Raw genomic sequence first — 14,457 nt, 5'->3', positions numbered from 1 at the left:
CCACTCAGGCTGCTGCTCGGGCCTTTCCCCTCTTTAACTGCTGCCGTTAGTAAACGGGGAAGACGAGAAGCGAGAAGGATATCTCGATGGGTTGCCCTCTTCACGTTCGTTTCTTTATTTTTTTATTCGTACATTTCGTGTATTGTTTGCGTGTTTGGCTCTTCTGGTTATTCGCATGTGTGGGGGCTTCCCTGAATGGCCAGAGAGTGACCGAAAACAGCGAGATTAGGGTACACAGGCACAGAGAAAGAGAGGGTAGTCTTCCCCTGAACAGGCCGAAGGGAAACGTGAAATCAAAAAAAAAGACAAAGGAGCGCTGGCTGTATGGATGTGAAGGTGCGAGTGGGTTTAATAAATCATTACGTCGGACGAATCCGTGGTACACTCACACTGCTGTAGTGCCACCTCCAGGCACCACGTCATTCCCTGCGTCCCCATTCAGTAGCAGGAGTTGGGTTTTTTCTTCTGGCTACCATTTCCTGCCCCCTTGCACTCTTCGACAACATGCTGCTCGTTTCCCCTCCACGCTGCATGTGCCGGTGCGTGCGCGCCAACTCTCTCTCCCTCCGCACTTGTGGTATGTGTGCGTATGGGCACCGGATTGCTCGTGTGTGCTTTGCCATTTTGAGTCTTAAGTTTGTTCGCTTTGTTCTATTTCCTGTGCCTCCCCCTGTCTCTCCCCCTGCGGCTTTTTTTTGGTTTTCTTCTTCTACGTCTACTAACAACTTCCGCGTCTTTGGACTTTTGAATTTGGCCCTCTTCTCTGGGCTCTCTCTGTTTTTTTTTTCTTCCTCGCCTTCATCATCTCTCGCTTTTTACTTCCTCCCTTCCCTCCCCCTCTCCCCTTTCCTCCCTCTCTTCTTTATTTGGTGTATTCTCTGTCACCGTTGCCATCTAAGCGGCGCTCTCAACTTTGAGTTTAGGAGACAAACGTCACGAAGAAAAGCAAAGAAAAACAAAAGAAAACGGCAACTGTCCACTAAAGAGAACACAAGCGTCCGCGCTTAGATGGCTAAGCTGGATGGTGTAACGCACATTTTCATGTGACAGTGCCATCTTCCAAACTCGAAGGCTAGGCCGCGTTGATTGTTCCCGGCACAGCGTACCAGTTTACTCCCGGCGCTCTCTTGCACTGAACGCCTTTAGCGACACTTACGGCGCCACCTAAAAAAAAAAAAGAAAAAAGAGGCTATCGAATGGAGTAGCCTCGAAATGAACGGAGTGGGGGGGGGTGGAGGATGACAGATCGGTGTTCTCTCGGTAAAATCAGTCTTCGAGTTGCAGGTGCATCTCTCCTCCTCCTTCTCCTCATCCTCTTTTCACTGTGCATCGGTTAGCAAGGAAAGAGAAAAGAGGAGCGAGCAAGACGTCGCTGTTTGCAATCCTTCCCCTTCTCGTACGGTCTTTTCTCTGCCTCACTGCATGTCTTTTCTAGGTCTACTTGTGTTTAGCGTCTCTGTACTCCTCTCTGCACAGCTCCATTGGGGTGACGGGGGGGGGGCGTCTCGGCTTTGACAAAAGGAGCGGCGCACCAACTTCATGTCTTCAGCGGCGCTCACATCAGTTTATTTTCCCTCTCTCTGTCTATCGGTGCATTCGCCTCCAGCGGTATCACATTGTCGGCTGCAACCATCCTTGTTTTACCTTTCAATCCGCTACAGCTTCACGCCTCTTTACCGAAGCAGCGTAACTCACCCGCTCCTGTTTAGACTCCGTCATGTTCTCCCGCACGCTCTGCCGCAGTGCACCTGTCATCGAGGACGTTGTGGCGGCGTTCAAGGTGCTGGGCCTCACGTACAATCCACGCGCACCGACACCTAGTCGACCCAGAGTGGAGGATGTACGCCGGCAGTACCGTGAGATGGCACGGCTGCACCACCCCGATTTGAGCAGCGGTGATGATAATCGTATGAAGGTGATCAACACGGCCTATGAGCTAATTCAGTCGAGCGGCATTCTGCAAGGCACCTACGACGCCCCGGCGGGTGCAACGGACGATGCAGCGGGACAGCAAGGTGGTGAAACCCGAGCTGCGACTCGGTTTGCCCGCAAGGCTGGTACGCGTCGGCGCCGCATGCCAGACGACTTTGCCAGCGGTGATGACTCTTCCTGGGCGATGAAGACGTCGCTGGACTGGCAGGCGATGATGAATAGCACTGAAACGATCACCGTGGAAGAGTTAAAGAACCCTGCGAATCACCCGTTCAGTCACAGCAGATTCTTCACCTTCGACGATGATCTCACTATCTACCGCATGATCCGTGGCGGTGCCACAGTGCGACAGGTCGCTAGGACGCTGGGCAAACCGGCGACGTTTGTTGAGCGACGGCTTCAGAATGCGCAGTTTAAGTTACGAGTACAGTACGTGCTGCGACAGGACAAGCGCAAGGCGGCGGCGGCCTCGTCGAATGCTGCGGTCTCTTCGCACTCCATGAGGCAAACCACATCGACACCGATAGCCGAGCCGGCTACACGCCGTGCGCTTCGCCACTCTCCATACGACGAAACGCATGGCGGCAACGCTGCACACATCTTCAGTACTGCCTCCATGCGAAAACGGGAGTGGGAGCCATCGTATCCGGAGTGGCGGGCGCCGCGCTACCGTGTTCAAATGACCCTGGAGGAGCAAGGAAGGCTCGACGGCCTTCTCCGCGAGACGCCTCGTGCCTCTAATGTTACCGGTAAAGCAGTAGCATCAGCAGACAGTGCACGGCGCAGTGCTGCATCCAAGATGGGGCGCTCCTACGAGAACTACAAGCGCTTGCGATCCAACCTGTGAGACGGTCTGACAGCGCTGGCTGGTGCCGCTGACAGGCCTTTCTAACGTAGCGGTGTGCTTTGGCGTGGATAGTGGCACGTGAAGTTCGAGAGGAAGGCAGGCGGAATTGCCATTGAAGCAGGCGAGTGTAGTGCTGCGACGAACTTGATCTTCATGTAGATTACGTGCGGAGAACTGCGTTATGTGCTTACGTTTTCTCTCCCTCTCTCAGCAGCACTGTAGTTGTACTTCAAGTGGCAAAGCTACCAGCATGTATCATAGAGCATTTTCCTTCATCATCACCTGTGTAGATGTGTCCTTCCGCTTTCCTCTCTCGACTTCGGTCTCGCTTTCATCTACGTTGTTTCTGTTTGTTTCTCTACGCCCTTCACTGACTCTTAGGGACAAAGCATAATGGACAAATCCACACAGAAGGCGTGTCACTCGCGTGTCATCAAGACGGCCACCGACTCTTTCCTCGCCCCTCTCCTTCCTTCCTCCTCGCGACAGGAGCGCAGGCGCATATCAAAATGATATCGTTGGATCTAAACCGGTCTGTCTTTGTTCGGTCTTTTTTTCCGGTGCTTTACTGCAACGACACCGACACATACACACAATTACACACTCTCTCCTTTATTGCTTGACCCGCTGGCGAAGACTCAGGCTCAGTGAGTTTGAAAAAGAAACGCCAGGACGCGGTGCACTGCTTGTACTGAATGCCCCTCTCCTCCGATGTGGAGGTGGTGGCGGCAGTGCCCGTGTTGAAGCAACTTATCGCACTCGCTGGTTTATCTACTGATTCCTGGAAGCAGGTCTCTTCTCGAGAGGGCTACACTGTTTATGAACTCCCTCCCACTCCTGCGCTGGGACTGCCTGTGAAGTGCTATCGGACGCAGTTTGCGATAAACGCCGACCTCGACTCTTTTCAGCGCGTGCTCACCGATGAGGCTTCGATTCGGGAGTATGACCCCACTTTGAAGGAGTTACGCACCCTGGAGCGGCGCGCGTGCACAACGCTGCTGTACACGTCATACGCGTCGCCGTCGCCGTGGCTCATCGCCCCACGTGACTTTTGTGTGTGGTGCGCAACGGTCTTCACGACACCGCAGCAGCTGAACCGCTTGTGCTTTGAAGCCGACAAAGGCAGTGCTCAGTCATCCACGAGCTCTCTGGCCGCGAGCGAATTTTCTTGGACATGGAAAGGCTCTGGAGTGGCCCCAGATCCTGGTCAGACGGTTTATCTGCAGAACAGCGTGACTGCACGGGAGTCAGACGCTGGGGCAGTCCCGACTCCCGAAAACGGGAAGCCGCTTGTGCGCGGGGTTGTCCACTGCTTTGGCTACGTGGCTTTTGAGGACCCCTCCACGCAGGGCAGGCTGTGTGTCACCAACTACTGCTGCGTCGATCCGGCTGGTCGGGTTCCCAAGTGGCTTGAGGCTGCTGCGATAAGCGAGAACACAAAGAAGCTGAGAAAAATGGCGGCGCTCGTGGAAACTGCTGCCGCCCTTGCGGCGCCAGCAGTGACGCCCATCTCGACTTGCTTAGAGGCGCTGGCAGCTGAGCCGCTGTCGGTGAAACAACCGCAAGAACCAGAGTTTTCTGTGGAGAACAGTCCCGAGAGGCCACCTGACGAAACAAAGAAGGAAGGTGTGTCAACTCTGCTTCCTACGGACACTCCCGACTATGAGGCTGCATCGCCAGCGATGTCCACAGTAATGGGCTCTTTAGCCTACGATACTTCCCCGTTTCCTCATGCGGAGTCGGACGCAGCGACTTTTACGATTTCTGCATCAGCGAACCTCTCTCTTCCGCAGTTGACGCTAAAGGAGCAAAACAGCTCTCTACCGTCATCAGTGACACTGAGAAACACCGCTACCCATCTTCACTCTCTCACCTCCATGTCGCCGCGACAACCCACCACTGTGGCAAGTGTGGATCCGAGGGTAGAGCTTCTCAGCCTGCTTGCTCGATCCGATGGCTGGAAGACGCGGCGCGAGGTTGGAGAGGTGCAGTACGCAGAGCTGCACAGATTACCGGAGCCGCTGCGCTCAAAGGACCCGCTGTGTATGGCGATGCGTGTCAGCACATCGGTGAACTGCACTCTTGACACCTTTGCAGCAGTGCAGCGCAATCCGGTGCTATTTCCAGAGATCGACCCGGAGCTGGTGCGAGTGATGGCCTCTTCGACTTTGCCTGGTGCGTCTTGCCCAGAAACGAGCCGAGAGTCGAGCGTCTTTGAGCACGGTGCGGCGTCCACTGCGAGGACTGTGACAGGAGGATCGCTGCTGCTTCAGGGTAAAGGAAACAGCCACGCTGCGGGCCAAGTGCGCCACTATCAGTTCGATACAAATGATTCCTTTCAATGCCCATGGAAGATGATCTTACACTGCACCGACGTCGAGTTGACGCATCTTGAGGGGGGCAGGTACGGCTTTCACACGCCTGGCGTCCCCGCTGCAACGCACGTGTGGGTGGCCGCAGAGAACACTACTGGCTACTATCGCGGTGCGCTTCCGGAGAGTTATCATCAGCACATGCAGGTGCGCGTGTTTGGTGTCGTAGCGGTCGCTGTGCCACGCAGCGCTGATACAGTCCGTGTGTCGCAGTACATGCTATTCGACTCCAGTGCACCGCTGTCGTCTCTCCATTCGGTCCGCTGGCACCTCTCGTTTCAGAGGCGGACGACAGCGGAGTTTCTCTCGGGGGTGTCGAAGTGGATGGAGTGCCGCCTAAACCGTCTTTGCCGCCTAGCCGAGGAGCAGCAGCGTCGGCGCAACAGCAACAGCATGGTGGCACTCGACAAGGCCCCGCTCTTGCACTTTCTATTCACAGTACACTGTGCGGAAGGCGGTCGCGCCCTCGAGAGCCCGGAGGCGGTGCTGTATGGCGACGTCCTCGCACGGTCTATTCCGTGGAGTGGCGGAGGCGATAGTCAGCGACTCGGGACGGAGGGGGCGAGCGGTGACCCCCCTTTGCTGGTCCTTTCAACAGTGTTCCCGTGTTCTCTGGCGCACCTGCGCAACTATATGCTATTCAACTCTCCTCGTCATCGTTACGCGCTCGAGAGGGGTGTACATGCGTACGAGGAGTTGCCCTCTCCGCCTGAGTTCACGGCCGTACGTGTCACGTACGGCGCAGCGAGCGCCTCCTTCCCATGGCTGCGTTTGACAGTTCTCGAAGCATTTGGCGAGGTAAACGGTATGACTGTCCCGTTGCCGACGCTGGTGCTGAGCCGCACAGGGCTGGATGGAAATGTGGACAATGAGTGTGAGGAGCTGGACAGCAACAGCGATAGTTTTAACTTCCTGCGCACCGGAACCAACGAGCGCTTCGAGGAAGGCCACGTGTTCTGTTCCGGGTGGGTGGCCACACCGCTGAGGGGCAATGGCAACCACACCTGTGCGATCGGCACTTCGGCGACTCTGGGGAGGAACCCCCCCAACGATCTCACGCCGGTACCGCTAGAGCTGTGTACTACGCGGGCCAATTTGGGCCGCAAGGCTGAGGAGGCATCCGTGCACCAGCCGGAGCGCATCGTGGTGACGCAGTACCTGAGCATAGGTCTCCCATCACCGTGCCAACGCGATCTTGACGAGGGTGGGCTACCGCATGGGTGCATCCCAGAGCAAGCTGCATTGCTGCAGCGCTTTCGTGATTCGGTATGCACGTGGAGCTCCATCGAAGCCTCGCCATCGCGGTAATGTCGGTCTTTTCTGTGTGTTTTCGCTCTCGGTGGGGGAGGGAGAGGTGGGGGGCTTTACGTTTTGTGTAGGTGTACGGAGCGCTTTCTCCTCAAATGTTTTTATTGGCTTCGGCTTGCGTGGTGCAATGATGCACACATCACCGCTGGGATTTGCTGCAGCGAGGCGCAGATGCGTGTGTACTGGAGCGCCGTTTCTGCTTTACGCCATTCATATTTGCTTCCCTTTTACATCGATGCCTTTGCTCATTCTGTTCGTTTTTCTGTTGCCCTCTACACCTGCGTGCGCATCACTATCCTCGTTCCTCTCGTCTTTCAAATTGAAAGCCCGGCGTCACTCTCTGCGGTGGCATCTCTGGCTTTTTCGGTGGTCTGCTATCCTGTACTGGTTGTGATGCGTAAAGAGACGCGTTCCATGCAAGCAGAGGGAGGGGGTGCGTTGCGACGATGTTCCTTCCACTTGTTGCCTCCTATCTTCCCGGCGGTTGCTCACCCACTCACTTCTGACTCTCACAAAATACCCTCCCTTTTTCCCCGTCAATCGCTCAGCCGAGTGTTCCTCCTTCTCACAGCTCTCCTAATGCTGGCATCACCTCTGACGTTGTCGTACCATCACCTCTTTACTTCTGACACGCTTTCTCTCCTTTTCTTGCTCGTAGTTCTGCGTTCGGTTAATTTGGCAGTGCACCTGCCGGCTCGAGTAAGCGCTACATCTATAAGAAACCACGGAAATCGTAGCGGCAATAAAAGGCATCCCAAATAAAAAGTAAAAGGCGACACTCGAAGTTTTCCTTCTTTTGTTCTCTTTCATGCTTTCGCTTTCGCTGACAAACACCACATCCAGCGCTTTGCTTGTCTCTGACGAGAGTGAGGTGGTAGTTCCACCTTGGAAGCCATCCCCGTAGGGTGACCCGGGAAGTGGAGCTTCGACAGGACTGTCGCACTAAAAAATTGGACGCTCGTCACTCTTTGGTGTTGCAGAGAGCTTCACCCGCGGTGGCCCTTCACACAGGTGCGTAAGAGCCAATGCGGTCTTTTCGAGCGGTGCAGCGGCTGAACAACTGCGTCCCGTCCCTCTGCACGAGGGATGCCTTTCAGAGGCCGCCGCTGCAGCGCCGACTCATCATCGCAAAGGCCCCAGCGTCACATTCTACAATATCGAATGCCACAGCCGGCATCGGTATGGAGATGCAGGCAAAGGGATTTCACCACTCCACGCCTAACTTCAACACCGCCGAGTTCTCCGAAATGGGTGACCTTGCTGACTTGGCAAACGACATTGTGACAGAGAACGCCGTCGGTATAGACTTTGTGCGCGATATCTACGGGCCGTGGCTGGTCATGACTGAAGACCTGCAGGGTGAGCTCTTTGTCGATCACGATCGCTTTGTGTACTATCGCCCGGCCAACGGGCTAGGCTACGGCATCGGCAAGCTGCAAGTGCTCGATGCAGGGGCCACCGGCACAGCCTTCACCTGCCAGCTGGAAACCTACAGTTACCAGCCGATGGACACAGTGGTGCCTCAGTATGGCCTCACCTTCGACATTACTGGAATGGTGAAGCGGGTGACAGCCAAGTCGTCCGACTACACGACGTTCTCTCTGGGTGGGGTATGGCGCCGCAACAACCGCAACAGCGACGCCCCCGCACTGCTTCCATCTCAGCGGAGGGGCAGCGGCACTGCGGTCGCGGACGCCTCTGCTTCCCCTACGTCAGAAAATCTCAGCAACGAAAATGCGCGTGGCGAGTCGTGTGAAAAGATGAGTGGTCAGTTCAATGCAGCAAAACTCTCCCCATGGAATCCCTCGGCTGCCGCGAAGCCATTTGAGCCGAATGCGGAGCTTCAAAACGTGTTTGCGCAGGTGTTCCCAGAGCGTCTTCGGGTGGAATCGCACGTACGGCGTGCCGAGGCGAGACGGCAGTCGCAGGCGGCGCGCCATCTCGCTGGCTCTGCCGGTGAGCCTCCTTCGCTGCACCTCGACCTTGCTCCATACGCTGTGGGCAACATTCCGGGCATCTACTACATTCCGGACTACATCTCAGTCGCCGAGGAGGCGCAGATCCTCGCCTTCATTCAGCGGACACCGCAGGAGCTCAAATCGAAGCTGACCAAGCGCACTTGTCAGGAGTGGGGTTGTACTATGTGCGAGAGCTGCCAAAAGAGCTTTGTGAGCGATGCCAATATGCCGCCCTGGGTGCAGGACTTCACTGACATGCAGGTTTACGACGGTCTCTTCACGCCAACCACGTTCCCGAACAGCGTGCGCGTCCACGAGTACCAGCAAGGCGAGGGCATTGGTCCGCACTGCGACGGCCCCATCTACGTGCCAATGGTGACTGTCCTTTCCCTGGCTTCGTCGTGCCTCATGAGCTTCTACCCAAAGCGGCCACTTTACGAGAACCACCCGATGGACCACTACAACGACACCTTCAAGTTTGCCGAGGGTGACATTGGTAGGCGAGTGCCACTGCAGAGTGTGGTGATGGAGCCTCGGTCGCTGCTCATCTTCTCAGGGGAGGGCTACTACCATTACCCCCATGGGGTCTCTGACAAGGCCGAAGACGTGCTGGCGCCGGGGGTTGTGGGCGAGGTGGTGAATCGCCGTTTTTTGGGCGACCCGAATGTGCAGTCGATCCCGCGGACGTACCGAGCGAGCATCACCACGCGTAATTTGATGACGCGCTGCGGCCACCAGCCGGCGCGAGCCGAGTATGCGATGAAGCGGGCTTGGTATCTGTACAATCGTCTTCCGATTCCAAGTGAGCTGTTCACACCGCTGCCGCTCTCGCCGCAGTCTGCCGGCGTATCCATCGGGACTAGCTCTGGCGCTCGAGAGGCACGCGAGTTGAGCGCAACCCTGTCGACTGAGAAGCGTGTCGAGAGCTCCTCTTCCGCGCCTCTCCCGTCGGGAAGCTCTGCCGTGGATACGGGGTTGCGTAAGGCTATATATGAGCTGAGGACAGGTCAGGAGCAACTCCGCAACAGCATCGAGGAGCTGAAGCAGCTCGTAGCGCTCTCCATCCCCGCTCAGACCACCTTTCAGACAGAGGCGGCTACCATCTTGAACCACCTCTCTTCCTCGGTTCTGCAGCTGGAGAGCAAGGTGGATGATCTGTTTGAGGAGGTGGGGCGTGGGAAGCGCAAAAGTTTGACAGACACGTGAGTAGCGTCTCTACTAGCAACACCTGAGCATGATGTGCGTCCAGACGCTGTTGTCGTCTTTCTGATACTTTATCCTCGGACCTTTACATCGACGCCGTCATCTTTGTTAGTGGTTGCTGACGTCCTCACATCAAAATTCATGGCACTAAGGTAGCGGTCAACCAGAAGAAAAGGCTCGCAGACTGCAGCCGTGCAAGGGTGTTTTCTGAAGGACGACGTGGCACCGACTTGCTACTGTCTCGATGACGCGATTGCCCGATTACTGTGGCCGATGACCTCTCCCTCTCGGCGCGCTTTGGTACTCATTATTATTACTATTTCCTTTGCATTTGTGCACTCCTTGCTCGCCGAATGTGTTCTCCCTATCCCTGGCATTCGTCTTTCCTCTTGGATCGTGTGTCTGTATTCCTCGTTTCTCTCTTGTTATCGGTGGATGTGAATATCGCACACACACACACACACGTCCACTGGCTGATGTTCCCTCCATATCAACTGCTTGCACAAGGGCAGTCCTGTCTCTCACTCTCTCTCTCCCGTCTTTTCCCGTGTTCCCGTGCTTAATCCTTCACCGCTGTTTGGGCTGGACAGTGAGAGAGGGAGGAGGGAAAGATACACCGACATACCCACGCACAAGGAAGCACCACAACATGGTGAGACACTGCCCTGACAATGTCTGCCAGTGAGGAGGAGATCGACATGATCTTGAGCATGTTTAGCGATGAGTGCGAGCGCTACGAGGGCAAGTCGAACTCGGTCCTCGTACATTTACCATTTCACTTTGAACTGCAAGTCACCCTTCCGGCGCACGGATACCCGGATGAAAGCTATCCGCAACTCTACCTTCTTTCCGGCCCCAACGCACAACTAGCCAGCGCCTTCTCTCAGGAAGTACACCGCCGCATGCGCGATGAGATCCCCCTGAGTGTTCCAATGCTGACGCTTCTCATTCCCTTAGCCCAGAGCGTGGCGGAGGAGCTGAAGGACTTGAAGGAGAAGGCGCGCCAGGATGAGCTGATGGAAAAGACGGATCAACTACAGTGGAAGGAGTACCAGCGAGAGACGGGCATCGATATCTGGTCAGGTGGAGTGGTTACGGACCGCCGCTCACGGTTTGTGGCGCACATGGCCCGCGTTCACTCAATTGAAGAGGTACGGGAGGTAGTCTGCTACTTACGCTCAATCAAGAGTATCGCCTGCGCAGCGCACCCGACAATCTACGCGTACCGCTTCACTGACGCGAACGGTGTTCTGCAGAAAGACGTCGATGACGACGGAGAGAGTGGTGCATCCATCAAAATGATGTTTCTGCTGGATCATCTTCAGGTCGATGGGTACATTGTAGTCGTGACGCGGTGGTGGGGAGGCATCCTTCTCGGGCCAGATCGTTTCAAGCACATCATGGAGGTGACGAGGAACATCCTGCGGACAATTCCGGAGCGAGAGAAGGAGATGGCGGCATCGGGGAAGCGGAACTGCGTCAAATGAGGTGCGAGTCTCTGCAGGGAACGAGGAACCTATGACGGATGCGGAGGGGAGGGAAGGAAACCGGAATCCCACGCATATGGGACGGAGAACAGAGAGAGAGCTCACAGAAGCTGGAATCACTCTCTGGTTCCCGAATATATTCCCCTCCTCACACTTCTCCTGCGCGCATCGATGGCTGAGATGCATACAGACATATCCATGCGTGCCATAAGCTGGGTCGGAAAGACCAAGCGCCCTTTATTTTCTGTCATTCATTCTCTGCTCCTACTGTCTCTCATTCTGTACGTCGCCATCCCCTCCCCTCTCAGAGGGACATGAGCGTGACGTACTCGGTGCCACTCGTTTGTGCACTTCTTCACGGTGTCACCATGACCACTTTCTCAGTAAACCTAGGCGTGATTTCGGCGGGGCGTGCGGTGGCCTTGTTGGCTGTGGTCTGCAGACTTGGTAAAGCAGCAATTTTTATCCCTCTCTTGCTTGCTGCCATCACTCTCGCATTCCCATCTCACTCTCTGCCCCGCCTTTCGCACAGGTGCCCTTTTCCGCTGCTGAATGTCCGTCATGTGTCTCTCTTTCTCTCAGTCATCAGCTCCCTCACGTCCACCAGAGGATGACGTTGGACGAGAGCAAGCAAACAAGAGGGGGTCTTTCACATTTAGCACCCTCCCTTTTCCTGCCCCCTTCTCGCACCTGTAGCGCTCCTCTCCACCCCCTTCTCTTTCCCTCCACATTGTCCCCGGACATCATCCTAGCGGCCGCACGCAGCCTTCGCTCGTCGTGCATCCGACTGGGGGCTCTCTTGAGAGTCGGTACAGTACCCCTGTTTTTTTCTTTTCGCATATCCCCCCCCCTCAAACTCCCCCCCTCCACACACACACACACAAAATGCAATGGCAAGCGGGAGGAAAAGACCCACTCGCTATGTCTGCCCTGTGACTTTAAGAACTACTTTATCCCCTTTGGTGCCTGCGTCGTGGCAGGCGTGATGACTCTCAATCATCACGCGGGGGCAGCTCTTCAAAAATGCGTTGGAGACATTTATGGACGTCAACACGGTGGAAAATATTTCTTCTATCGACAGTTCCTCGCTCCCCTGTGGACTGCTGCGTCCGTGCAAGAGTATATGCTCGCTGAGCAGCGCTTGATGCCAGCTTTCACATTCACTGCCTGCATGATTCACATCATGCTTTTCGCACCTGCCGAGATTATCGCCTTTCTAGCCATTATTACGGCGGTGTGGCAGTACCTGACGGTGACGTGGTTCATGCTGAGCGACATACCCTGTGCCCCAAGAGGCCATTCTCGCGGACATTGACCTCACGTGATAGACTGATTATCGACAAAAGCGAAGGTTTCCGAAAAAAAAAAAAGAAGAGAGAGAGCGCCTGAATCGATATGGTTTTGTGTGTTATTGCTTGTTGGTTTGGACTGCATGGGTGTCGCTCTACAGGACCCACTCGTGCGCTCAGGCTGCTCAATCATGTGAACAGTTATCGAGTTTGTCTCCCCCTCCCGCAGCTGTGCTTCTACGTGTGTACAATACACCGTTGAGCGCACCAGAAAAAAGAAACGAACAACGGAGCGCGTCTGTATTCGACTGCCTCGTCACTTGCAGCATGCGTACAGTGGATTGATGTCAAGTACCAACGGCGCAGTACGCTGTTTATGCTTTTGGGGGATTTCCTCTTTGTTCGAGAACCCCGTAGATGCACCCTGTGCCCGGTGTGCGCGACATCGCTGTTCATGTTCGGACTACTCCTGCGTGACTTTCCTGTCCGCATTTCCACGTTTTGTGCTCGGTTGTGTACCAACCTCCTACGCTGCGACCGACCCTCTTTCCTCTATCCTCCTGTCAAGCCAGAAGACAACGCACCACACCTGTCAAGCTAACAGAAGCGCACGCAGGGAACCTTCTCATGCACAAAAAGAAAAACGCTTAAGCTCATCAGCAGACTCTTCTCACGTATGGGGCTCTTTCGCGGTGTCTGGTCCCGCCCTCACTACTCTTAGCTCGTCCTTACTGGGCTTATTGACTATCATCATGTCCAGGCCGCATCACGCCACGCTAGAGTCGATCAAGTACACCTCTGGCTCTTTGAGTCTGCTGGATCAGAGCAAGCTGCCCCTCGAGACCGTCTTCCATGATGTTCTCACCGTGGAGGATATTTGGTTGGCCATCAAGGAGATGCGTGTGCGTGGAGCGCCGGCGATCGCCGTCAGCGCGGCGCTCGGCATTGCGGTGGCGACCCAAAGAAAGGTTGACTGCGGTGCACTGAAGAGCGGCAGTGAGGTGCAGGCCTTCTTGCTGAAGAGCTGTGACTTTGTCATGACAAGCAGGCCAACAGCCGTGAACCTCTTCAACTGCCTGCGCGACCTTAAGGCGCAGGTTGATAAGTTTGACTCGACCAAGCCGGCTGGCGAGGTGGCGAAAGCCTTCGTCGAGCTGGCAGAGGCGGTGTACGCAGAGGATGTGGGCTTCAACGAGAGCATTATGCGGCACGGTGCGGCGCACATTTTAGCCGCTGCTAAGGCATACGGCCGAGAGAAGGTGAGCATTCTCACAATCTGCAACACAGGCGCACTGGCAACGTCACGCTACGGCACGGCACTCGGTGTTGTGCGACAACTCTTCTACGACGACAAGCTGGAGAATGTGTACGCATGTGAGACTCGGCCGTGGAACCAGGGTGCTCGACTCACGGTGTACGAGTGTGTGCAGGAAGGCATCCCGTGTACACTCATCTGCGACGGGGCGGCCTCGTCGCTGATGAGGAGCCATAAAATCGACGCTGTCGTCGTTGGCGCCGATCGCATTTGCCAAAACGGCGATACAGCGAACAAGATTGGTACGTACAACTTGGCCGTGTTGGCTAAGTTTCACGGGGTGAAGTTCTACGTGGCCGCCTCAACTAAGACCCTCGATGCGGAGACCGCGAGTGGCGATCACGTCCACATTGAGGAGCGCGAGCCGACGGAAATTACAACGAACATGGTGACAAAGCAGCGTGTCGTGGCGGATGGACCACACCTGTCCATCTGGAACCCCGTCTTTGACATCACGCCAGGCGAACTGATCACTGGCGGCATCATCACAGAAAAGGGTGTACAGGGGCCGGCGGCAAGTACCCCACACTACGACATCGCGTCTATCGTTGCCCAGGAGTGACGAGGTCCGCGCCTGAGGAATGACAGGCAAGTGGTGTTCTGTACACTGCTGTTGTTGTTCTCCGCTAGCGAGCGAGCTTTTCTTCTTTCCTTTGACATTAGTTTTTTTTTCCTCAGCCTCTTAACTTATTCATACGCCGCGAAGGTAACACACCCTACCTTCCCGCCAAGTCATCGGCTTATCG

General features: G+C 55.6%; 5 protein-coding genes across 5 annotated transcripts, besides 1 other annotated feature; all 5 read left to right on the top strand.

The window, feature by feature from the left end:
• Positions 1 to 1,717: 1,717 nt before the first annotated feature.
• LPMP_355090 (hypothetical protein) lies at positions 1,718 to 2,779 on the top strand (the record flags this gene model as incomplete). The annotated part of the gene is made up of 1 exon (XM_010705138.1): positions 1,718 to 2,779. One exon carries the CDS (start codon positions 1,718 to 1,720, stop codon positions 2,777 to 2,779), a length of 1,062 nt encoding a protein of 353 aa, XP_010703440.1.
• A 1,454-nt stretch (positions 2,780 to 4,233) lies between these two features.
• LPMP_355080 (hypothetical protein) lies at positions 4,234 to 6,459 on the top strand (the record flags this gene model as incomplete). Its single annotated transcript, XM_010705137.1, has 1 exon — positions 4,234 to 6,459. One exon carries the CDS (start codon positions 4,234 to 4,236, stop codon positions 6,457 to 6,459), a length of 2,226 nt encoding a protein of 741 aa, XP_010703439.1.
• A 1,025-nt stretch (positions 6,460 to 7,484) lies between these two features.
• Positions 7,485 to 9,623, top strand: LPMP_355070 (alpha-ketoglutarate-dependent dioxygenase, putative; the record flags this gene model as incomplete). The annotated part of the gene is made up of 1 exon (XM_010705136.1): positions 7,485 to 9,623. One exon carries the CDS (start codon positions 7,485 to 7,487, stop codon positions 9,621 to 9,623), a length of 2,139 nt encoding a protein of 712 aa, XP_010703438.1.
• Positions 9,624 to 10,291: 668 nt separating this feature from the next.
• LPMP_355060 (hypothetical protein) lies at positions 10,292 to 11,107 on the top strand (the record flags this gene model as incomplete). The annotated part of the gene is made up of 1 exon (XM_010705135.1): positions 10,292 to 11,107. The coding sequence occupies one exon, from the start codon at positions 10,292 to 10,294 to the stop codon at positions 11,105 to 11,107; it is 816 nt and encodes a 271-aa protein (XP_010703437.1).
• A 2,041-nt stretch (positions 11,108 to 13,148) lies between these two features.
• LPMP_355050 (translation initiation factor 2 subunit, putative) lies at positions 13,149 to 14,273 on the top strand (the record flags this gene model as incomplete). The annotated part of the gene is made up of 1 exon (XM_010705134.1): positions 13,149 to 14,273. One exon carries the CDS (start codon positions 13,149 to 13,151, stop codon positions 14,271 to 14,273), a length of 1,125 nt encoding a protein of 374 aa, XP_010703436.1.
• A 130-nt stretch (positions 14,274 to 14,403) lies between these two features.
• Positions 14,404 to 14,457: part of a repeat region that runs on past the window's edge.

Source organism: Leishmania panamensis (genome assembly GCF_000755165.1).
Source record: "Leishmania panamensis strain MHOM/PA/94/PSC-1 chromosome 35 sequence".
Taxonomy (NCBI): domain Eukaryota; phylum Euglenozoa; class Kinetoplastea; order Trypanosomatida; family Trypanosomatidae; genus Leishmania; species Leishmania panamensis.
This window is presented reverse-complemented; position numbering and strand designations above follow the sequence as displayed.